Raw genomic sequence first — 24,345 nt, forward strand, 5'->3', positions numbered from 1 at the left:
ATCCTGAGGCCAAAGGGCAAGGAAATGTCCTCAGATGCTGCTGCAGCAGCTGTGATAAATCATCTTTGACTCTATTTTGGGACGTAAGAGAGATGAACATTTAAATAAACACTTCAGTCTGGTCAAACACTGTACAGCTTCTATAATTCCTGCATTTCCTCTCTCTAATTTTAAAGCACTGCCACTCATGGCAACGCTGTGAGGAGCACGTGTACCTTTTCACTTTGGGGATATTTGCTAAGGGTTGGGGTTTTTGTGCTCCTGAGGAGGCTGTGTCCCTGGGGAGGCTGGAGCAGATGACGTGGGAAGCCCAACATGTGCAGGAGCAGATCGCTGCAGGCCAGCAGCTCAAACAGAATGGAAACATCTCAGCCTCATAAAAAAGTTTCTGCTTTGGAAACAGAACCATTCTCCCTTCCCCACAGATATTCCCACAAGGTCAGGGCTGGAGAGTGGAAACAGCCCTGGCCCAGCGGGGACTGTGAGCAGGGAGCTCCCAGTGCCCTCAGCAGCACTCCCACAGCTCTGGGGGACAAGGGGAGGCTGCAGCCTCCAGGCTGGGCACAGCTCTGGGTCAGGATCAGCCCATCCCCAGTTTCTGCCCATTCCTCGCTGCTTCCCAGGGCTGTTCCTTCTGAGGTGTGTTTGCTGTCACTGTGCCCTGCAGGATGGGCTCTGTGGTGTCTCAGGGGTGCTTCCCACTCCTTCTCCCACAGGATTGACAATGGGCACTGTTGTCATTCACAGAATTCACAGAACCACCGGGTTTCAGAGTGACCTCCCTGCTCCTGCTGGGCACAGCTCTGGGTCAGGATCAGCCCCATCCCAAATTTCTGCCCGTTCCTAGCTGTTTCCTGAGGCTGTTCCTTCTGAGGTGTGTTTGCTGTCACTGTGCCATGCAGGACGAGCTTGTGGTGTCTCAGGAACGCTTCCCACTCCTTCTCCCACAGGATTGACAGTGGATTGACAATGGGCACTGTTGTCATTGCAGGCTGAGCTCTCAAAGAGCCCTTTTGTCACCGTGCTGGAGTGGGATGTGTGGTGTGGAACAGCAGAGGATCCCTGGGCTGCACCACTGTCCCGCCCCAAAATTCTGATTCCCAAGGAGTCTTGGGAATCACAGAGTTCCACAGGCACCTCTGAGAGTTCTGGTGCTCTGGGCTGGCCATGGTGTCCCTTGGGGTTTTGTGACACCCCCCAGTTCCCAGCCCCAGCCCTGTGGGGACAGTGCCTTCCTCCAGTGTCACAGAGACCCCGCAGTGCCCATCCCATGGGGCCTCCAGCCTCCTCCCCGAGCCCCGGGAACCACGGGATATCCTGAGGGACGGGGAGCACAAGGGTCATGGAATCACAGACCCACAGAATGTTGCGGGTGGGGAGGGACCCTAAAGCCCATCCAGTGCCACCCCTGGCACCAGGGACACCTCCCACTGTCCCAGGCTGCTCCAAGCCCTGTCCAGCCTGGCCTTGGGCACTGCCAGGATCCAGGGACAGCCACAGCTTCTCTGGGAAAACTGTTCCCCATAACGATCCCAATTCCATTCTGATCCTTTTCCCATACCATTCCCGGTCCCATTCCCATACTGATCCCAATCCCATACCAATGCCATTCCCATTCCCAACCCATTCCCATCCTGATCCATTTCCCATCCCTGTCCCATTCCCATTCTCATTCCCATTCCCCATTCCCAATCCCATTCCAATTTCCATTTCCATTCCCATTCCCCATTCCCCACTCCTGATCCCATTCCCATCCCCATTCCTCATTCCCATTCCCCATACCATTCCCATTCCCAATCCCACTCCCATTCCCCATTCCCATTCCTAATCCCATTCCCCATTCCCATTCCCATTCCTGATCCTATTCTCCTTCCCATTCCCCATTCCCAAACCCAATCCCATTCCAATTTCCATTCCCATTCCTATCCCTATTCCCCATTCCCATTCCCGTTCCAATCCTTTTCCCATTCCTGTCCAATTCCTAATCCCATTCCCCATTCCCAATCCCAGTCCCATTCCAATTTCCATTCCCAATCCCAATCCCATTCCCGTTCCCATTCCAGATCCTGTTCCCAATCCCCATTCCCATTCCCATTCCCGTTCCCAATCCCGTTCCCAATCCCATTCCCGTTCCCGTTCCCCAGCCCGTTCCCTCCGGACCGAGAACGCCTCGGAACGGTGGTTGCGCGGCGCCGGCGGCGCGATTCGGCGGCGCACAGGCCGGGCCGGTTAGCGGGTGCGCAGCTGGCGCTGTCAGTCGCGGCCCAAGATGGCGGCGGCCGGGGGCGGATGGAGGCGCTGGTGACGGTGCGGAGACTCGCCGCCGTGTGTACCATGGTGAGAGCCCTCGCGGCCCCACGGCCCGCACGGCCGCTCCTCAGGGGCTCCCGGCCTTGTGCCCCGCGCTGAGCGGCGGGGAGAGCCCGCCCTCCGCGCCCCGGCGCCGTGCGGGCAGTCCAGACCCATCGCTGCGGGAGGCCCCGCCGCCGGCACCGGGGGCTGAGGGGCCGGGGCGGAGCGCCTGTGCCGGGGCAGGGCGAGGGGAGCGCGGGGAGCCGCGGCCGGGCTGAGCGCGGGTGGCAGCCTGGCCGGGGCTCGCAGGGGTTTGGGATAATCGGGCTGAAATCCCGCTGGGAAAGGTGCTGGAGGCTCGGCAGAAACGCGAACTCGGCTCCCGGTGGGTGTGTCTGCGGCCGCCTGTGCCCTGAAATGTTTTTCGGGCTGGTGGGTGCTGCCTTTCGCCGAGAAAAGGAGTTATGGAGCATTAATTGGCCTCGTGCCCAGGTCGTAGTGGGGTGTTGTGATAACTGAGTTCATTTTAAAGCTCGTTCTACTCGTTTGTCAGAGCTCTGCAGTCGCTCCACGTGCATGCGTGTACCGGGACCGTCCTGCCGCCAGGGAGAGGGGCGGGCTGGTAATTGCATGATTATGCAGAATTTTTAATGAAGTTCCGCTGCCGTGTAAATAGAGCCCGGAGTGGCTCCGAGCAGGGAAATATCTGAGCCCGGCCGTGAGACACCGGAGCTGCGCTCCGAAACCTCCGGGGGGAGCTCCGTGCCCTGAGCCGGGGCTGCAGCTCCCGGAGCGGCAGGGAGCGGCCTGGGGGTGCCCCCGTGGAGCAGTTTGGCTCTCACAATCCCACCTTTTCATTGCTCAGCCTTCCATCTCCTCCATCTCCCTCTGCAGCGCAGCAGGGGCTGTTCCACACCAGGTCACTGGCTGTTTTCACCTGTGTGGGACAGCAACAGGACTTTCCTCCTGCTCCATGCAGGTGCTGACTGCCAGTGTGAGTCCAGGCCCAGCTGAACTGAGCCAGTACAAACTGGGCATTTGCAGCTTCACACCTCTAACGAGAGACATTAATCTTTGCTTTTCAAGTCCCTGGCCACGGAGACCTCCCTGGAAGTCTTTGGGAGAAGACTTCCCAGGACTTTATCCTTCCCTAATCTCATCAGTTGGGGTTTTTTTCCTGCATAATTTGTATTTTTGAATTGCCATCACAGACACAGGTGAGATGAAGGCCATGAGAGGTGAGTCAGGAATCTGCCGAGGAGTTCTGCACCCAGAGGCAGAGATTGACTCAGTCCCTGGAATATTTTGGGTGCATTCCTGAGAGCAGCTGGCTGAGCCTGGGACTGAGAGGGCAGAGGGAAGGCAGAGCATTTCCCTGGGACTGTGCAGCCAGACCTCAGCACATCCCAGTGGGGTTTTGGCAGTTTTGCTCCTGGATTTTGGTGGGAATGGTGGATGGAAGCTGGGCAGGTTCCTCCCGTTCCCCTCCTGAGGTGCTGGGGGTGTTCTTTTCCGAGAACTGCAGCAGCTCTGGGGGGGCAGATTCTCCCCATTGTGTTTCAGGTGGAGAATTTGCTGTTTCAGTTCTGTGCAGAAATTCTAGAGCAGTGCTGGTAGCACTAAATGGCTTCCAGATTTCTTAATTAGTTGTTTAATCAAATGCTGTGGGATCTGTTAGCATCAGTGTTTTAGGTGCAGGTGTAGCTTGGCTAAACTTACTGTCAATATTAACATTTATTCCTTCACCTAGCCCAGGAAATGAAGGTCTGGGTCCCATGTTTCAAAACTGGATCAGTTTATTTGCATGTCCAGCAAGTAAAAATACTGTTTGGTTTGTCATAAAGGTAGATGAAAAAGCTGAGCCTTCTTTTTAAAAACATTGAAATATATGAACAAAGTCCCTTTGGGAGCTGCTTTCTTCAGGATTATGCTAAACTGTAGTGATTGTACAGGACTTCACATATTTTTTTAGTAAAATATGCAATTTTTACCAGCATTTCTAGTCATCATCTGTGCTCCAGGCTGGAAAAGTGAAACCCAGGTTTGTGACATTGTCAGACCCTTCAGCATCACAGGTACTGCTGTTCCTGACTGTTCTCAGCCACTTCATTCCTCTCCAATGTCTCTTTAAAAATAAAACTCCAAGCTTGAGCTCGTTAGCAGTCAGTAATGAGGTTGAACTTGAATCATCTCCCCCTCCCTGAAATCACTTGCCCGTGGATCAGCTCTGCTGGGCCTCAGGGTGGTGCCATTTCCTTGGTGGGAGCAGCATCCCTTTTCCAGGATTTTGTTGCCTCAGGTTTTAGCTTTTCTATTTTTCAGACTCTGTGCTGCTTTAGTGTGTGGGTCTGGGTTCACATCAGGGGATGGTGAGCTCTGTGCACAGAGCAGGGAGACAAAACAATTCCTGCTCTAGCTGGGGACCAAGGACAAATGACCCAAATTCAGGCCCAAGAGCACAAACAATGTGAACTGAAGAGAGAAAAACAAGCAGGATGGGACTGCATGGGCTGGAGCTGGAATTGGACAATGAACTCCAATATGCAAATGGAGCAGAACTTATCAAAGTGACAGACCCTGTGACCAATTGGGGATTTTTGTGCCCATTTTGGTTCATCTTGGGTGCAGCCCTGGCTGGGCTCTTGTGCTGCCCAAGGTGCATCCATTGAGGAGATCCTTTGAACAAATCCCTGCTTTATTCTTTAGCTCAGTCCAGCCTCTGCTCTGGGGCAGCCTTCACAAGGCATCAGTTTCATCACATCCCTGTGGCAGCTCAGCCTGGCCAGCACTGGGAGCAGGGATTGTCCATTTGGATGTGATTCATTGCCTGGGGAGGCTGCTGGCACCACGTGGAAAGCACAGCCATGGCCAGGAGCCACTGCCCCAGCTCTGCTTCCCTGGCACCAGCTTTGTGTCCCAGCCCTTCCCTTTGCTCTGGGCTTTGGGGGTCTTTCCTTTCCTTTGCAGGCAACTGCAGGATTGAGGGAAATGGAAACAGAGAGCACTGCTGAGGCATTTTGCTTAAAAAAATCTAAGTTGCTGTTTCAGAAGTGTTTAAAGGGGGTCTGTGGGTCTGGGGTGAGCAGGTGGGAATCCTCTCTTGGCTGAGAGTGGGGAGAGCAGAATTCCGTGGGTCTGACTGCTTCCTCTGACCCAGGATGTGTTTTCTGTGCTCTGAGGCAGTTGTAAAACTGAGTTTTTGAGTCAGAACTTGATTTTGTTGAATTGATAGAACTTCTGGAAGAGGAGACCAGAACTTGAGAAGGGAGCAAGCTGCAAAGCCCAGAGCTGGGCTTTTCCTCTCTGGCAGCTTGTGAGGAGGCTGTAGTAAGCTATGAGCAAAATATTGTTTCTTGTAGGCAATTAGGGCCACTTCCTCTAGATTCATGTCTAATTGTTGGTTAAACTAGTAGGACATGCCTGAAGAACTCCAATCCAGGCTACAAATTGGGGGTAGTCTTACAAACACTGAATCAGGACATAATTATTGACTTCAGTGCTAGAGAGGAGGTGGCTGCAGCATTTGTAAGTCCCACATTTCCATTTGCCTGCTGAATAATTTACACTGGGCAGCTCAAGCAGAGCTGGGGTGTCCCTGGTGTGTAATGTCACCTCCTTGCTGTCACCTGTAGCTGTGGGACTTTGGTTTGGCTCTATCAGAGAATTAACATTTATAGCTTTCATTTTTATCACTGGAAGAAGGGAGGGTGGAAGTAGAGCTGGCTAAGCAGATTTCTGTCTCTAGCAGTGCTTTGCTTCTTGACTGACTTGTTTAGCTGAAAGAAACCAAATATTCATCTTTGCACTTAAAATCCAGCCTGAGAATAACTGAGAATAATTGTTTTGGGGGGAAAAGAAATGCATAACCCTGTGCAAAGCAGGGCAGAGGTCACTTCAAGGTTTTCCCACATGTTGTGTTCTGCTTTAATGCTGTGTGTGGTGGCTGTTTATTGCTGCAGATTTGGGGTTTCTGACAGTTTGGGGCTGGAAGCAAAGGCAGGCTGCAGTTCAGGTGGACCACACAGGCTCCCTTGGAATGACCTTTGGGATTTTACAGGAGTCCTGAACACATGAAGGAGCTTTTGTGCTGTCCTGGTGTCCATAAGCTTTTAAAACGTCATGCTTTAATTGTCCTCAGGAAAATGAGGGATCCCAGCTGTGTTGTGCCATGGAGTTGAGGAAAGTGGGCACTCCATGGTCCATTTGTTCAAAGTAGACACTGATTATATTAGAGGACTTCTGCTTCATAGCTGCTACCATTTAAAAATGAAGTGTGACTACCTGGGCAAGGATGCAAAAATAACAGAGTGTAGCTTGTTCAAGGTGTGCTCTGTTATTGAATCTCTTGTTTGGTTCTTTAATCAGGATTTAGAGCAAATGCTTTTATTGCCTTGGAACTCGTCTGTTTACATGCACATCACTCGCTGTCTTGTTGCCATTAAAAGAGAAATGGCTTTCAGTGCTTGCTCCAGCAGATGCCAGTTTGGGGGAGTCCTGCACTTGCTGCCAAAATAAAGGGCAGCACTGTGCATCATTATGGTTTGTTTGTATGTTGTATTTTCTATTTTCAGCTCCTTTTATAGTGAATACTTAAAGTGGGCTTGTAGAACAGATGGGGATAAACTTTGTTATGAAAGGACAAGAGGGGGGAATGGTTTTAAACTAAAAGTGGGTTAATTTAGACTAGAAAGGAAGGAACATTTTCCATTAAGGTTGGTAAGGCCCTGGCACAGGGTGTCCAGAGAAGCTGTGGCTGCCCCTGGATCCCTGGCAGTGTCCAAGGCCAGGCTGGATAGGGCTTGGAGCAGCCTGGGATAGTGGAAGGTGTCCCACCCTGGCAAACGGTGGCAGTGGTGAGCTCTGAGGTCTCTTCCACCCTAAGAAGCAGACTGGGATAGTGGAAGGTGTTCCACCCTGGCAAGGGGTGGCAGTGGATGGGCTCTAAGGTCCCTTCCAACCTAAACTATTCCATGGTTTTTCCACTTAACCTCTCATGCACTGAGTTGTGAATGTATTTCCCCATTCAGATCCATTGATTGGTCTCACAGCTGAATTTTACTGCTCTGTGCCCGTGTAATGTCTGAAGTTATAAACGAAATATTAACCTATTTATAAATCCTTGCTCTCCCTCAGCATCCACTTCCTCACTCTCCACAGCATTGTCCCTGCCCTGTTTGATGTGTGAGGCTCCTGATAAAATCTCAGTGCCAGCTCACAAAAGAACAATGCTGGTAAACACTGGGCCTTGCACAGCTGGGAGCTGTTTGTGTTTGTTCTCCAAGAGAGCTGCAGAATCCCTGAGAGCTGAGCTGGCAAAGCCTCCATGCCTGTGTGTTACTGGGTCACTGCGAGAAGCACAGGTCACCAGGACTCCTGTGGCTGGAGAAATCAGGGGCTGAGCTGGGAGCACTGGTGATGTAGGAGGCAGTGCCTGAGGAAACTGGGATGGACTGGGAGCAGTGGTGATGTGGGAGGCAGTGCCTGAGGAAACTGGGATGGACTGGGAGCAGTGGTGATTTGGGAAGCAGTGCCTGAGGAAACTGGGATGGACTGGGAGCAGTGGTGATGTGGGAGCCTGGGATGGACTGAGAGCAGTGGTGGTCTGCAAGGCAGGGGCTGAGGAAACTGGGATGGACTGGGAACAGTGGTGATTTGGGAAGCAGTGGCTGAGGAAACTGGGATGGAATGGGAGCAGTGGTGGTGTGGGAGCCTGGGATGGACTGGGAGCAGTGGTGATGTGGGAGCCTGGGATGGACTGGGAGCAGTGGTGGTGTGGGAGCCTGGGATGGACTGGGAGCAGTGGTGGTGTGGGAGGCAGGGGCTGAGGAGGGGAAGGAGCTGCTGACAAAGCTCAGCCCTGAGCAGTGGTTCTGTTTTTCCTGCCCTTTCTGCAGCATCCTTTCCACGTGTTCTTTTCACTGGAGCCCAGCTTTGCTGTCTCTCTTACAGAGCATCAAGTGAGAGGGTTTTCCAGGAGTGTGGGCCCTGCTTTGCCTTTGGGAGGTGTGGATCCTGTGGACCTTGCAGGACCAGCTCCTCACAGAATAAACATGTGCTTGGAGGAGTTTACAAAGCACCCTGCTTTCACTGATTTAAAACCACTCCAATTAAGGCTTCATAGGAGAAACTCCTTTGGAAATACAGCACTTTGGAGTTTCTCTGGGTGCCATGGCAGCAGTCAGGGTGCTCTGTGAGCTGTCCTCCCTGCTGGGAATGGACACAGCCTTTCCAGGAGGAAGATTCCGTGGCACTGGGAAGCGTGGAGCCTTGGATAGTCTGTGACACTGCTCCTTTCAGGATTATCAGTTTGTTTGGAGTGCTTATGCAGGCAAAGTGCTGCAATCCAGGGCTCAATTTACAGTAATTTGTTATGCCTGGAACACAGACAGCCTTCCTGGATCCATGAAAAGGGATCCTTTCAAACCTGAGCTGACAACTCTTTTTATCTGACTTCAGTGCTCCACAGCCAAGGAGTTTTAAAGGATGGGGAAAGCAACATCTAATCTGTGTTTACAAAACCATGACAGTGTGTTCTATAAACTTGCAGCAATACAACCCCAACCTGCTCCATTTCCACTTCCCCCCCAGGGTAATTTTAATAGTCCTGAAGCTGGAACTATTATCTCAGCAAATACAGCAAGTGCAGGCAGACTTCTGCATCAGCTCATGCAGATTTTCTTTCCTGCAAGGTTTTAAGTAGCTCTGGCCTGGCCTACTTGTTCTTTTCCCCCCTTTTTGTTTTGATTTGTTTATTCACTCTTAAAACAACTCCTCAGCAGTGGCTTTAAGCAGCTCCTCTAATCTGGAGTGCTGCATGATGGTGTCCCTGGGAGCTTTTCTGTACAACCTGAAAGCTGCTTCCCAGCTTGGTCTAAACCCTGAATCTTCTGCTGCTCTCATTTATCCAAAGGCAAATGAGTAACTAGAGAGCAAGACTTGTGCACCAGGCACGTTCTGGACACTGAAATCCTGTAGGTTATTTTCCCCAAATGAGTAACTAGAGAGCAAGGCACCAGGCACGTTCTGGACACTGAAATCCTGTAGGTTATTTTCCCTTTTTTGCCTTTCTTTAAGGGAAATGCCTTTTGCAGGCAGGTGCTCAGTGGGAAGCAGCTGGTTCCAGTCCAGGAGTTAGGATGGTGTGGAGTCCAAGCCAAATATCCTCAGGGATTTTATTTCATCAGGTTTTTACTCCAGTGATGTTATACAGCTCCTGGGTGTGCATCCAGCTGCAGGGAAAGGTTAGAGATCCCCTGAGTTATGAGCCTTTAATTCCTTCACTTGAACTGAATTAGATTTATTGCAAAGAGAGAAATGCATAAAAATCAGGTAATTTGAAATTAATATTTTGTACTGAGCTAAAATAATTGTAATTAGCCTTAAAGAAAGGCTGAATCTTCCAATTTGCATGTATGGAGAGGGCTTTAAATTGATTGTTAAAAGTGAGCTAATGGAATTGATTAGTCTTGGCTGTGTTTTAGACAGGCCTGAAGCAGCTGAAGGGTGGAGGCCAGCATAGAGAACTGCAGTTTCAAAAGGATACAGTGAACAGATAGAAAGTTTCTGGAATTTTGGGACACACATCCACATTTTTAAAGTTCTCTTCTGACAATCTGCAACTGTCCACAAGTGAACTGTAAATGGAGCATCTCTTGGGGTGTGTATATTTATGTGTGTCCATCTAAAGTAGTGGAGTGCCCAAAATAAGCACAGCAGACTTTAAAAAAAATAAAAATTTACTTCTTGTAGATTTTGGCAGAATCAATTTTGAAAAAAGACCAAGGTGTAAGTTTGTAGTTGTATTTTTGAAAAGGTTGGAAGAACTTCACCATTTTACTTAATTCCCTTGTACTTTAAGCAGCTGCTTCATACCTGTTAAAAACCATCAATTAAAACCTCATGGGGCATTTGTTTGACAAGTCTCTCTGAATTTCTGTGTCTCTTAATGACACCAAAGAAATCTTGAGTATTTTTTGTCATTACATTGAGCCAGTGGTGGTTCTGGAATGGCTCTAAACCCACTGGCAATTCAAAAGCTGATTAATTAGAGCCCCTCAGAACTTGTCAGGGGTGGATGCCATGAACTCTGAGGGGAGCGGGATCTCCCCACTCGTGGCTCCTTCCCTGCTTTGTGGGTTTTCCCCTCATTTCCCAGCTCCAGTGCTCACTCTTTGCTGAGCAGCAGCACAGCACTGACCTGATTATTTTGACAAGAGCTCAGAATAGCAGTGAGGGTCCTGCCCCAGAGTTGTGCTAATTTTGATCCTTTTTTCCCTGGACCTGCAGCAGCAGCTGCTCCATGCTCTGGTCTCCTCACATCCTTCTTTCTACTTTTCTAACCATGCCCACATGTGCAGAGTTGCCTCCAGAGCAGCAAAAGCAGATATTTGGAATGGAATTGGGGATTCCAGCGAAGTGGGAAAGTATTGGTGTGATTTTTTTCCCAAGAATGATGAGCAGGATTCTATGATATTAGAAGGTTAATTAATTACTTTATTATACTATAGTCTTTTATACTGTATTACACTATATTACATGGCATCTAAACTGAAACTGAACAAGAGCTGAACCAAATCTCATGACTGTTTCTTGACTTTCTGTCTGGACACAGCTTGCAGATATTGGTTAAGAAAACAAAATACTCACTCTAGAATCTAATTACTAAATTCCTTCAGGTAAACAATCTTCCATAATGCATTCTACTTGGGCAAAAACACAGGAGCAGCAAATGAGATAAGAATTGTTTTGATCATTCTTTTCTCTGCTTCTCCAGGAACTTGAGAGAGAGAATTGTCTCTCTCTGTTCAGAGGATGTGAATCTCACAGGAAAGTGTTAGTTCAGGGTAAAAAAATGGGTAGTCTGTAATAACAGTCCACTAATTGTCAGCCAGGGTTTGTGATGGATCAGGATTTCATTGAAACTCAGTAAAACTCATATTGCTGGAAAGGAAAAGAGGTTGTAACTTGAAGTAGGAGCCACAAGGATGCTGGAAATGTGGAATTCTCAGCTGACAGCAGCTCCTGCTCTGAGCCGTGGGGTTGTTCTTAATCACTCCCAGCTTTTATTCATCCACAGCTTCACCAAAACTCTTCAACTCAGAGCCTGATTGCAATTTCTGCCATAAAGCTAATTAAGTATAATACAGACAAAACTGAGCACTCCTCTGATTCCTGTCAGATAAGTGAATGCAAACTATGAGCCTTTTGTCTGTAAGAATAATTACAAATCCAGTAAGTTTAAGGTCACCAACTATTGAAGACCCTGTTGTTTGATACATTTCCAGTTTCTGAAATCAGTTAAATCTAGGCTATGCAAAATACAAATTTTCTTTGCAGGAATAGGATTTTTTTTGTTTGTTTGTTTTTTGCTAATAAGAGGCAATAATGCCTAATTATCCTTCTCTGTGATCTCCTTTTAGTGCTGCAGTGAGTTACCACTGGCTAAGAAACAAAAGTCTACTACTGTTTATTCCACTTGCACAGTGCATTGAACTGGAAATAAATCTTTAAGACTTCTCTGGTGAGCAAAAATCACTCATAGCTTACAAGCTGGAAGAATTGATAGATCTCTCTTCTGGTTTTGATGGGTTTTTCAGTTAAAATTTCAGGAATACTGTGGGATCACTGCCTCAGTATGGCTTGGTTAAACAGCTCCCTCAGGTAAGTGGGTTGGAAATTGCTCTTTTCACATCCCTTTTCTTTGAAAAATTCAACAAAACTTGCCTTGGGTGTTCTCTGGGTAGATATTAGTTTACCCCCATGCTACTTTCTCTATATCTCATCCAGCTCTGAGCATGGAATAGAATCCCAGAATCCTTTAGGTTGGAAAATACCTCCAGGATCATCGAGCCCAGCATGACAATCCCCACCTTGTCACCAGCCCAGAGCACTGAGTGCCACATCCAGCCTTTCCTTGCATTTTTAAATCAAGATATTGGTGTGATGTCCCTCACTGTGTTGATATGAAAAAGTGAGGAAAACTTGAATATTAACAATTCCCTGTGCTGTGTTTGGTACTTCAGTATTTGGTATATTAGATTTTTTTAAGGCTGTTCTATGTCTTTTCAGACATGAAATGTTCTTGGATAGACTCTTCTGCTAATTAGCTGATACTCATAAAGTAAAACAACTGCAGCTATGACAGGAAATATTTTATTGTTGTTCTTTGGGGGTTTTCTTGGCCATTTTTAGCTGTGTGTATTCCTGCTGAGGTGGTGATAGTTGAGATGGGCCAGGCAGTTTTTCATTTTCCTATTTAGCTGATAATTCCAGAACTGTGGAAGCACAGCCAGTTCTGTGAGTGGGCTGTGAGCAGAAAAGGGGAGCTCTGAGACAACTCTTGAAGTCCCAGGAATTTCCAGAAAATGGAAAATTCTGCTTACAAGTGCTGAAGCTTCCCTTGTCACCTCCCCCACCACTAAATTCAGGTCTCATTATGTAAGTCAATCACGATTGCCACGTGGTCAAATGAGGGGAAGTTTTCCTCCTGGGGTAATTGTGTGTTGGAGAAATCTGGCTTTATTCCTGTTCACAACACTGAGTTTGATGGTCCTGGAGCAGAGGAGCAGAACAGCTCCTGGAGAGCATTTCCTTGCACCTCCCAGCAGTCAGGGATGTACTCTGGGCTTGTTAAAGCATTCATTTATTTGCCTTGCACTAGCAGTGAGAAGTCATTAATCTTTATATTCAGCTGTATTTTAGTTTTTACTGTTTTTGCTTAGATGCTTTATGCCAAGCAAACTCAATTGCTATGGATGAGGGATTTTTTTCATGGCATTTCTTGTTGCTCCCACAATATGTGACATAGTTTAGCAAAACTGTATTGATCTTCTGATGGTTTTAGGTGTGCAAAGTACCACAAGATGCAGAACACTTCGGCTGTGGCATCCCAAATAGGAGCATTTAATTAATTCCCCAAATAACAAAATAAATGTTCATATTATGTACACTTGCAACTTCGGTTACATTTTTAATTCTAGACAAAATGTGACTTTTATATTTCCAAAATGTTGAAGTGTGGATTGTTTCTTGTGAAGAAATATTCCTGTGATCTGTGGCAGATGGAAAAACCTTTTAGCTGGGTGGCCAAAGGGATGTGACACCTGTCAGTGTGACAGCAAAGCCTCATTGCTCAGGCTGGACCAGGTTTCAGCTGCGCTGGGTTAATTGGCTAATTGTTAATTGAGTTGCAGAGATCCCTGATTGGGAGGAGCTGGACTTTGGCTGCAGTTCTGGACCTTAGCCCAAAATGTGACCGAGGCCAGGTGCTGCCCTCCCCATAAAGTGGATTTCCCCCCATATCCCATATCCTTGTTCAGTGCAGTTCTCCTGGACATTGACTCCGTGGTGAATCATCTGGGATTCTGCAAGGGAGTTCTTTTTCCATGGAACGCTGGGCATTGCATTTCCTGGAGCTTTTTCACTATTTAATTTGCAAGTTTGCATCTTCAGAACTATTTATGATTCATCTCTGATTTTTTTTATTCCTCCCACAAGTGCTTTGAGTTCTGTTTTGTTTTTTTTTATGATTTTATGAATTTAAAATACTCTCTGGCAAGAAACTTGAGAATCATCACAGAATCCCAGAATGATTTGGGTTGGAAGGGACCTCAAAGCTCATCCCATTCCATGGGCAGGGACACCTTCCACTATCCCAGGTTGCTCCAACCTGGCCTTGAACACTCCCAGGGATGAGGCACCTACAACTTCAGTTGTAAATAATACATTAAATATAATTTAATTTATTAAGGAAACTTTAATTTTTTTTTAATCTGCCTCTGCAGTTAGTTTACCCAAATTTATAAATTTGGGCAATAAATACAAGAAAACACTTGGAAAAAAACTCACCTGTAACCTGTCAGGTTAAATGGATACAAGTTGGTGGCTTGGTTAACAAGCCTGGTTTATGGTAAGTTATTCCAATTCTTCAATAGCTTTATTAAAATTACAGTTCTTATGGTTTTATTTATTTGTTCAGATATTTATTCCATGTGTTGCTTTCTAGCTGGAGCATTTGGGCTGTCAGGTTTCACTGGTTCTGTGAGGTTTGGTACCTCCTTTAATGGGCTTTTCTCCTAATGAAGTACTGGAGACCATGGAGGGGGCGAGGAAACTCCAGAGGAATTGAAACTGCACTTCACAAGTTCACAGGATTTACAAATCTCCCTTTCCTAATCTCCAAACGTGCAGCATGGAAGAGCAAAACAGCCTCAGCAGGAGCCAGTTCTGATTTCCAGGCTGAAAATTCTGGAATTTTCCCCTCCCTATGCATTTCCATGAATTTTGATGCTCATCTCCAGTTACAGCATTTCCCAAAGTGTGGATCAGAGCAGTGGAAGTGGAGAGCTGAGGTAGCCCAGGAGAGACCCCTGCCAGCAAATCCTCCTTGCTGATGGTTCTCCTTTTTTTTGGGTTTGATTTGGGTTTTATTGAGGGGAGATATTGGAGGAAAAAGAGCTCCTTGAAAGCAGGGAATGGCTGCAAGGAAACAAATGAAAGGAGCTGCCTGAACTGGCACTGATGCCTCAAAAATGTTGTGTGTAATTGCTGCTTGAGCAGAGCTCTGCTTGTAAATCTGTCAGCACCCTGTGAATGTTTTGTGGGGTTTGGAGTACCCAGTTCTGAGCCTGCCTCGTTTTATCTGCTTTGAGAAATGTAACTCACTGTAAATCTGATGGGAGACATCCAACTACAGCTGTTAAGCCATATTGTTCCTTGGTTTCTCTCCTGTTTTTTTAGGAAATTTTTATTTTTCTTGGTTTCTCTCCTGTTTTTTTAGGAAATTTTTATTTTTCTGTTAAAGACAATCTGGATGGAACTGTCCTTACTCTGCTTGTGATTTATATTAATAGGGAGATGGTGGAAATGTTTGCTCAGCAATTGAAAAGCATTGGTTGCTTCAGGGGAATAAATAAATAAATTGGGTTTTGCTGGACTGTAATGTTTGGTTTAATGTTTTTCTGAGGTGTCTGAAGGTGGCTCACCTGTGCAGGAGGGTTTCTGTTTGGGCAAGGTTAGACTTGGAGTGACTTGGGCATTTAAAGCGGAATTAGGAATCCAAAGTGTTTGGATTCTGCACAAAGGAGCTCAGGAATGTTGGAACATCAGCAAGAAGCATTAAAGAACAAGGTGGAGAGGGATGAGGGAAGGTACCAACCCCAGATATTCCCATCAATAAGGGGCTGGTGAATTGAAAATGGAAAGAGATGAAGAAACCACTTGGAATATGAAGTGGACCAAATTAAAATTAAAAATATAACATTGGAATGCTTTAGTTGTTGCTTTATGTGCCACATAAGGGCAGTGGTGGTTTTCAGTTGTGTCTAAAACAGCAGAGTCCATCCTCAGTGTACTGCTGGAAATTCAAGGATGTGTCAAAATGCACTGTGAGCTCCATACCTTGAAATTAAAGGTAACCAAGCCAAAGCACTCTCAGGTGATCTGAGATGTGATAAAACTCTTCCTTCCATTCTTCTGGGGGTTTGTAATCAAAAACTTCACTTGTCCGTAGTATTTTGCAAAATAAAGCTAGAAAAATACAGAATAAGTTTCTTTATTTTTACAGTGCATTCTTGACTAAATTGAGTTGCTGTTTCTAGATCATTGTGGCCAACCTGGTGTTTTAAGTGAGAACAGCTGGTTGTGGTAATTTCCAAATAAACTCAAATGTAGAAAACCCCTCTGTTAGATCAGATTACTGATTTTGGCTGAGGGAGTTGAGATTTTAAATGAGACCTTGGTACATTTATGATAATAAAGCATCACATTCATTTAATTCTGACAAAATACTGATTTTCAATGGAAGTAAATTATTTCCTAAGCTTTGGGTTTTTTTGGGAAATTTCTATTTTCTCTAACATAAATATTGTTTTTTGTAGGGCGCCAATGCCTCTGCTTTGGAGAAAGAGATTGGTCCTGAGCAGTTCCCTGTGAATGAGCATTATTTTGGCTTGGTCAATGTAAGTGAATTTTCTATGCTTAAAATGCTGGGTTTTAATTCACATCCTAATTTGGAGCTTAGCAGGATTCTCTGAGAACTTGATTGATGAGACTTCTCACTTAGAGTGGGACTGAGCACAGACATCCTGCAGTGTGCTCATTAACCAAGATAGCATTTCATATGAAACACAGAGAAATAAATGTATTTCTTGTAGAGTCTGTGAGAGAACTCTTCCTCCTCTAGTTCATTTCCACTTCTAAGATTTAATATTTAGCTGGAAAATTGGAAATAATAAAGTGTGTCCATTGTTCATATACTGTTCCAGAGAAGATTTTCCACTGATGCTGCAGTGCAGGGGAGGCTTTAAAAGGAGGCTTTAAAATTAAAACGTGTTACTTTTTAGTTCTAAAAACACCCCTCTCGTGGGAGAAGTGGAAGTTTTGTGCAGGAGATGAATGATATGGAGTGGGTGGATAATTCCTTCGTGTTGTAATACTCCTTCTGGATTTTTGGTGTAGCCATGAGCCCTCCAAAAAGCTGGATTTTTGCAGTTTGTGTGGCTGTGGGGCAGCAGAGCTGCCTGCCAGCATTAGCTGTGCAGAGCATGTTGATCCTGGTGAGTTCAGAGCAGCAGCAGTTCTGTGGCATCCTATTCATGATGGGAAAATGCAATTTTGGCAGAACTCACTAGAAACAATTGTTCCTGTGTTCTCGTCATCAGGGTTGTGTTGAGAGCTGGGAGATGCTCCATGTCTTCACACACCAAGTATGGCCAACTAAATAGTATTTATTGAGCTCATTAGAGACCCAGTTAATTGAGTTTGTGTGGGTTTCTAACAGTTTATATTTCAGACACCCAGCTACCCAAACACCCAGAATTCTGTTCCCTACGTGGGGTGTTGGTGGCCATTCCAAAGCTGCTGAGGTTTGCACCATAATGGCAAAAATGGAATTGTAACAGAAATAGCAAAGACTGAATGGTGTGAGGAGGAAAAACAGCATCCTAAAAATAACCAGAGTTATTAGAACCCCATCCATTCTCTGTTTTGAAGGACAAACATGACTAACACTGTTGGGCTTCATTTCTTGCAACTGGTTTCTTGAGGGTGGTGTTTTCACACTGTTGTTCTGCTGAGCTTTTTCTGAAGTTATTTCTGGTTCTTTCATGATTTGGAATTAATTGGAGCATTTTAAAGAGGTCAGTTTCATGGCTTCAGCTTCAGTGCTGTTAAATGTGTGATGGCACTGCAAATACAATCAGGTGTTGAACTCGTGGGCAATGGAGGCCAAAGCTTTGGGTTGAATAATTATTTAATTTTTGGATCAGTAAGCTAAAGCAACCTGACTCTGTTAAACTGTGTCTAAAGCCACTGCAGAATATGTGGGAAACTGTTAAAATAGTTTATATTTACTAAAGCCCAAGAGGATGGAACAGTGGTGAAACAATTAATTCCAGAATTTCATCTCAATTTTCATTTTAAGAAGCTCCTATCTTCAAATAAGCTTTCAGACTTAGGATGCATATTTTGTGTTGTGTGCAGATTTATTTAGCATGATGCTTCTTTGTTTTTGTAGGTCACTAACAAGCATGTGAGTGATTCTCTCTTGTAATTCATGTGTTTGTTTAGTTTTCATATTTATTTTCCTCATGTCAGTAAGTTTTAACTGTTGTTCCCTGTTGTTTGCACATGGTGTAAATCAATGTCAATCTGTGACCTTTTGAGCTGTATGAATGAAGCTATTCATTTTCGGTTTCAGTCAAAGTGATTGTTACCTTGAAACCATTCTGCTGCAGTAATCACACCAAATTTGGGTGAGCAGTGGCCATGTCTCAGTGTATCACCTAAAACCAGTCTGCTCTGCCGACAGATTTTTATGCTTTTTTTGGTTTATTTAAAATATATTGCTCTTGGGGTGCAGAATGTCATTACCAGAATATCTGGGGACTGGCAAACCCAGAATTTGTGTCCCTTTTATGAAGCAGCAGCACAGTAGATTGCAGAGGAGCAGCTCTGAAGCCATGGTATGTGGTTGTGGGTGATAAGCTGATATCCTGGTGTCCTCCTTGTTCAGCCACGGGGAGCAGCCTCTGCAAGGCCTTATCTGTCCCTGACACCGCCTTCACACAGGCCAGATGCAAACCAGCTGCTCTGTGCATGGCCCTGCATCATGTGCTGCTCAAAACATTCTGTTATAAGCAGAAAATTCTGATTTTATTATTAATTTGTAATAGGTTTTGCCACTGGGATTGGCTCAGCTGGTCAGAGCAGGGTGCTGGAAGTGCCAAAGCTGTGGGTTTGATCCCTGTGTGGGTTGTTCACCTAAGACTTGGACTCGGTGATCCTCGGGGGTCCCTCCCAACTTAAAACATTCTGTGGAATTTGTTATTTATTTATTTAGTGTCCTTGCTACCTCTCCCCTCTCAGGATGATGAGTTGTGCTGTGTCTCCACAAATTTGGATTCTTTGCTGAACCCTTAATTACTTTTTGTGTGTATTCCCAGTGTCCTGTGAGTGTTGTCTCCGCTCCCTTCCCTTGCTGTCACAAGGTGCAGCCTTTCCCTTATTCCATCCAGTGTTTCCCCTTATTCCATCCAGTGTTTCCCCTTATTCCAACCAGTGTTTCCCCTTATTCCACCCAGTGTTTCCCCTTATTCCATCCAGTGTTTCCCCCATCCCAATCAGGGTTTCCCCTTACTCCAAGCAGTGTTTCTTCCCATTCCAACCTGTGTTTCTTCCTCCCATCCCAACCAGTTTCCCACCACTCCAAGCAGTTTCCCCTCATTGCAACTTGTGTTCCCCCCATTCCAAGCAGTGTTTCCCCCATTCCCCCCATCCCAACCAGTGTTTCCCCCATCCCACAAGTGGTGTTTCTCCCCATTCCAACCAGTTTCCCCACCATTCCAGCCAGTATTTCCCCCATCTCACAAGTGGTGTTTCCCCCCATTCCCACCAGTGTTTCCCCCGACTCCAACCAATGTTTCCCCCATTCCCCAGTATTCCCCAGTAAATGAGCTCTGCCAGGTGACTCCTCCAGTTTCACTGTGTGACGTTCTTGAACTCTCTTCCTGTCATTCCTTTTTGGCAGCCCTAATCCAAAGGCCTTTGTTTTCCCTCTGTTCTGTTTTTTGACCAGTTCGGCAATACCTGCTACTGCAACTCGGTCTTACAGGCACTTTATTTTTGTCGGCCATTTCGGGAAAAGGTTTTGGCATACAAGGTGCAGCCTCGAAAGAAGGAAAGCCTCCTGACCTGCCTCTCTGATCTCTTCAACAGTATTGCCACACAAAAGAAGAAGGTGGGAGTCATCCCACCCAAGAAATTTATTTCCCGCTTGAGGAAGGAAAATGGTAAATGAAGAAATTATTTTTTAATGCATTTTTAAGCATGTAAAATGTTAAATGTGGGTTTCTTTTGGAGTCTGAATTGTCAAGTTTTAACAGGTTTCTTGGAGATTTTTGTGGTGTGAAGTTCACCACCTGTGTGCTTGTCCTGTGAGTTGTTCTTATCTTAGTGTCTGTGTTTCTGGACTTGAAATGTCCAGATATTCCACACTGGTATGGTGCTCCCTAGAGGAACAAAACACACTCCAGGTCATTGCTCCAGGCTCTCATGAATTCTCACAGGAGACCCAGCCACTCATAACCTGTTCTCTTGCATTTGTGGCAGGATTAATTCCTTAGGATCAGAACTGGAGGTTATTTCCCAGGGCTGTTTGGTGAGGTGATTTTTGTCTGTTGATTTCTCCTCTGTGCTTGAACTTGAAAAGATAACAAACTTCCAGTAGGGGATTTTTGCCCCTTGCTGCTGAATTTAATGAACCAGTGGCTCAAGGCAACACATTTGAATTTCTTTATTTATCTCACTTTCCAAAGAAAAGAAGAAAAAAAACTACAAAAACTCCAAACCAATCATGGTTTTCTTCAGTTCTGAGAAATGGCCAAACTAAGTTTCCTTAAAGGTATTTTTCAGCTGTTTGCTTCTCGCAACCTGAAGATAATCATTGAGAGAACAACAAAGTGCAATTCTTCCCAAACTCACCAGTGCCACCAGAGCTGTGTAACAGGGGAGAAGAGGGAAGGGAAAAAACCACAGTGACCTGGTGTTGGGAAGTGTCTGTAGTTGTTCATTCTCCTCCCTGTCTTCCTTTCCAGAATTATTTGATAATTACATGCAGCAGGATGCACACGAATTCCTAAACTACCTACTCAACACTATTGCTGACTTACTGCAAGAGGAGAAGAAGCAGGAGAAGCAGAATGGGAAGCTCCAGAATGGCAGCATTGAGAGTGAAGAAGGAGACAAGCCTGATCTGACGTGGGTCCATGAAATCTTCCAAGGAACACTAACCAATGAAACCAGATGTCTTAACTGTGAGGCTGTACGTGCACCACCAAAGCACTCCTCTTTAGCTTTCTCCCAGCTTCTGGATTGGTTTCCCTAACACTGAGCACCCTTTTTCATTCATTAGGGTAGATGAAATTGCACTGTCTCTGTTAAAATATGAAGCATAGCCTATTTTAGGACTCTATGTTCAAACCAGTGCTCATTAAGGTATGTTGCCCAGAAAAAGCCTAGTGTTTTCCCTGTTTCTCCTCCCTGTTTCCATCGAGGCAGCTGCACCTGGCTGATCCAAGCTGCCTTTTTGTCTCCATGTTATTCCCTGTGTCAGTGACTGAGAGTTTATGTTGTGTTCCTACATGAGAGTTGCTCTTAATTTAACTCTGGCACGAACTGAGTTGCTTGAACTGGAATTCTGTGTTGAGTGCTGGTCCTTGGCCACTCTATTTGAGACCAAAAAAAGTGGCATGAAGTCTAGAATTAGAACCACAGCACCTTCAGGCCAGGGATTTGTAGTTCGTCATATCCTCTGATTTAATAGTGCTAAAAAAAAAAGAAAACCCAGATGGGGAGAGAAATAAAAAACCCAAGAAGTGATTACAACAGAAAAGACTGCTCTTGGCAATTAAAATCTAAAGTTATAGCTATGTGGTGAGGGGAAGCTCTAAAAATGACATTAATAGGATTCTGTCTCAAGGTTTTTGCAGTGAAATGTGACTGTTCCACAAATGGAAAGATGGTTTTCCTCCCTGCTAACCCATTTAATTGAGGAGCCATCTGCCTGTTTCTGCCTTGCCTCTGAGTATTGACTGTTACACCCTGAAATGCAGCAGAAAGCTGCAGCAGGCTGCAGAGAAAATGGAATGTGGTTAAAACCTCTCCAGTGAGAGCTCTGGGTGTTTCAAACCTGGTTTTGCCAGTGAAATAATCAGAAGTGCCTTGAAGTCTAAAGGGGGAGAGATGTTTCATGAGAAAGTGTTTGGGGTTTTGTGCTTTTCTCCATGGGTTTTTGGCTTTGTTTTGTTGTTGATTTTTTTTAATGCTCCTCTTCAGATTTTAACACCACATCAGATTATTTAATCACTTTTAGTTTACCTCAAGAAAAGGCCTCTGTGTGTGTGTACATTTATTTTTAATCACTTTGCACCACTCCAGAATTGGATAAAAGAAATCTTCCGGCTCTAAATTGTTACCAAATATCTCTTCTTACTATTTTTTTTCAAGGTTAGTAGCAAAGATGAGGACTTTCTGGACCTCTCGGTTGATGTGGAACAAAATACATCAATTACACATTGTCTAAGGTAAACAGAATTCTTTGGGAATGGAAAAAATACCTGCCCTGGTCAGAAGGAAAGAGCCTGGATTAGTTATTCTCTGTAGGCTTTGATATGAGGTAAAATATTGTGAGTTTTGGAAGGTTTCTAAGTGGGTTTTAGTAGTTAATAAATAGTAGTGGTAGCTAAGATTTTCACTTTCTTTTATGGGGATTTGAATTTGTTAACATCACACAGCCAGGCTGTATCAAAAATAAACATGTAGTGTTTGGTTTTACAATAAATTCTTGATTATTTTCATATTCTTATTGAATTTCAGTTGCCTGGCCCTGATGTTAAGGGTCAGTTTGGCTCCATGCAGAGATTTGCTCCATGTGTTTGTCTGTTGGATCCAAGGCTTATCATCTGCTTGGATATTTAATTTGCATCCAGCATCTGGCTATTTAATAGCTGATAATGGATCTCTAATTGCTGGGAGCTGAAGGATCATCCAGACTTTGCTACTTAATGGCTGGAGATGTGAACATTTAATTTCTGCCACTAAAGAAAACATGGAATGCCTACTGATGGAAACAAAACTCAGTCACCTTCTTGCTGTTTATTACTTTTTCTGGCCAGAAAACAGGCAGTTAATAGTGCAAATTCCAGATTTTTCCAGCTGAACATTGATGCTGCTTCCCAGGAACGGGACAAATACACATCAAATGGGTCTGGGAGCACCATGAATGAAAGGAGCTTCATCCTCTGTGTGTTGTTTGGGGTTTTTTTCAGCATTTTCAGCCTGGATGCTCTGGAATATCCCTGCTCATGCCACTCTCTGATTTCCACAGGGGATTTAGTAACACTGAAACTCTATGCAGTGAATACAAATACTATTGTGAGCAGTGCCGCAGCAAACAGGAGGCACAGAAGAGGTAAGGGCCAAATATTCAGGCTGAGGGAGATGTTCTCTTTAAATTTCTGGGTGAATACACCTGGTGAATTCAGGCAAAGGAAAGGTGAGGTTGTCTAGGTCTGTGTTTGGTGAAGGAGAAGTGGAGAGACCAAGTAACTTCATGGTAGCCTCGTCGTGAGGAGATTCATTCTGTGTTTTTCCCTGAAGAGTTTCTATCTGGTGTTTCCAGACATCCACATTTTCCCCAGTTAGCATTAATCAGCTTAAACTGGAAAACATTCCATCTGCTTTGTCTGGGAGCACTGGGTACAAAAAAATCTTATTTCTCCCCTCAGACTTGGTCGCAGCTAGAGCAGCAACACAGATTTATTCCAGCTCTTTCTTCCCACTGATGGGTGAAAAATTGATGTTTTCTTGCAGTTGTCTTGCATTCAGATGTCAGTTGTGCTGTTAATAATTTGGAATAAATATTGCCTGTTCTCACTAAGAGAGAAAAAAAAAAGATTTTTTTATTCTATCAGTATTTTGGATTCCTTTTACGGCGCTTCCTCATAATGAAGCCGTTCTTGAACAAATCTTTCTTTGGGGTGATTTGCTAATCCTTACCCTTTATTCCCCACATTTTTGTGCTTCAGAATGAGGGTGAAGAAGCTGCCCATGATCCTGGCTCTGCACTTGAAGAGGTTCAAGTACATGGACCAGCTGCACCGCTACACCAAGCTGTCCTACAGGGTGGTGTTCCCGCTGGAGCTGCGGCTCTTCAACACCTCGGGGGATGCCACCAACCCCGACAGGATGTACGACCTGGTGGCCGTGGTGGTGCACTGTGGCAGGTACTGCTGCACATCCCTGCCTTCCCCTGCAGTTCTGAGGGAATCTCTCATCCCTGTGCTGTTTTATAACGCTGCTTGGCAGTGCAGGAGCACTGTCAGAGCTGGTTGGCTGGAAGTATTTGGATTTTTTTAAAAAATGTCTTTTTTACTAGGTTTTTTGCTATTTTAAGTTTTACTTTAAATCTTTTACTGTCGGTTTCTCTGGGTCTGGATTGAAAGCACTTGAGAAGGTAGTTCATGTTCAGACTCAGGTGTTTATTATTTCTTAACAGTGAAACAGCCTCACAACCATGAGTTCTGCAGCCTTTCATTAGCAAGGCACAAAAATGGCTAAAAATCTCTTGTTTTAAAAGATCTTTTAAGACTAAACTAGCCAATTAAGAACTGAGACCTAGATTATTTACTATTTTAAATTTTCCTTTACAGGCTCAGATTTGTCCTTTTGTGTCATTTTGTGTCATTTGTGTCATCAGCACAGTGACACATCAGACTAGTTCTTTCTTTGAGCTGTAGCAAAGAGCAGTCATTAAAAAACTCCAAAACAATAAAAACCCCCACCCCTAACCCTGCTTTCCAGGAAGTCTAAATGGAAGAAAAAGAAGTCTTGGAAAAACACCTACTGAAATAGAATTAAATTATATTTTTCATCTTGCTGCTGCCCAAACCCTTGAAGTTTCTTTAGAAGCTGGTGCCATCATGTGGAATAAACTGTGCACTGCTGGGTTTCTAAAATATCCTTATTTTCTTCATTAAATTTTGGTTTTAGCAGCTT

The 24,345-nt window shown here is 45.1% G+C and overlaps 1 protein-coding gene across 3 annotated transcripts in view; it reads left to right on the plus strand.

Annotated features, from left to right (window-relative positions):
• The first annotated feature begins 2,225 nt into the window (after positions 1-2,225).
• The window catches only part of LOC121346487 (ubiquitin carboxyl-terminal hydrolase 12-like), a 28,991-nt gene continuing 6,871 nt past the window's right edge, over positions 2,226-24,345 (plus strand). For 2 of the 3 annotated variants that reach the window (XM_041424348.1, XM_041424347.1), the window contains exons 1-7: positions 2,232-2,337; positions 16,170-16,250; positions 19,367-19,580; positions 20,385-20,611; positions 21,796-21,872; positions 22,676-22,759; positions 23,376-23,573. In XM_041424348.1, the coding sequence (XP_041280282.1) occupies positions 2,290-2,337; positions 16,170-16,250; positions 19,367-19,580; positions 20,385-20,611; positions 21,796-21,872; positions 22,676-22,759; positions 23,376-23,573 (929 nt within the window). In that variant the 5' untranslated portion in view covers positions 2,232-2,289. Of the gene's footprint in view, positions 2,338-16,169; positions 16,251-19,366; positions 19,581-20,384; positions 20,612-21,795; positions 21,873-22,675; positions 22,760-23,375; positions 23,574-24,345 lie in introns of all 3 variants that reach the window. The other variant, XM_041424349.1, reaches the window with a different exon arrangement.

Source organism: Onychostruthus taczanowskii, unplaced genomic scaffold, assembly GCF_017590055.1.
Source record: "Onychostruthus taczanowskii isolate IOZ18803 unplaced genomic scaffold, ASM1759005v1 scaffold81, whole genome shotgun sequence".
NCBI classification, from domain to species: domain Eukaryota; kingdom Metazoa; phylum Chordata; class Aves; order Passeriformes; family Passeridae; genus Onychostruthus; species Onychostruthus taczanowskii.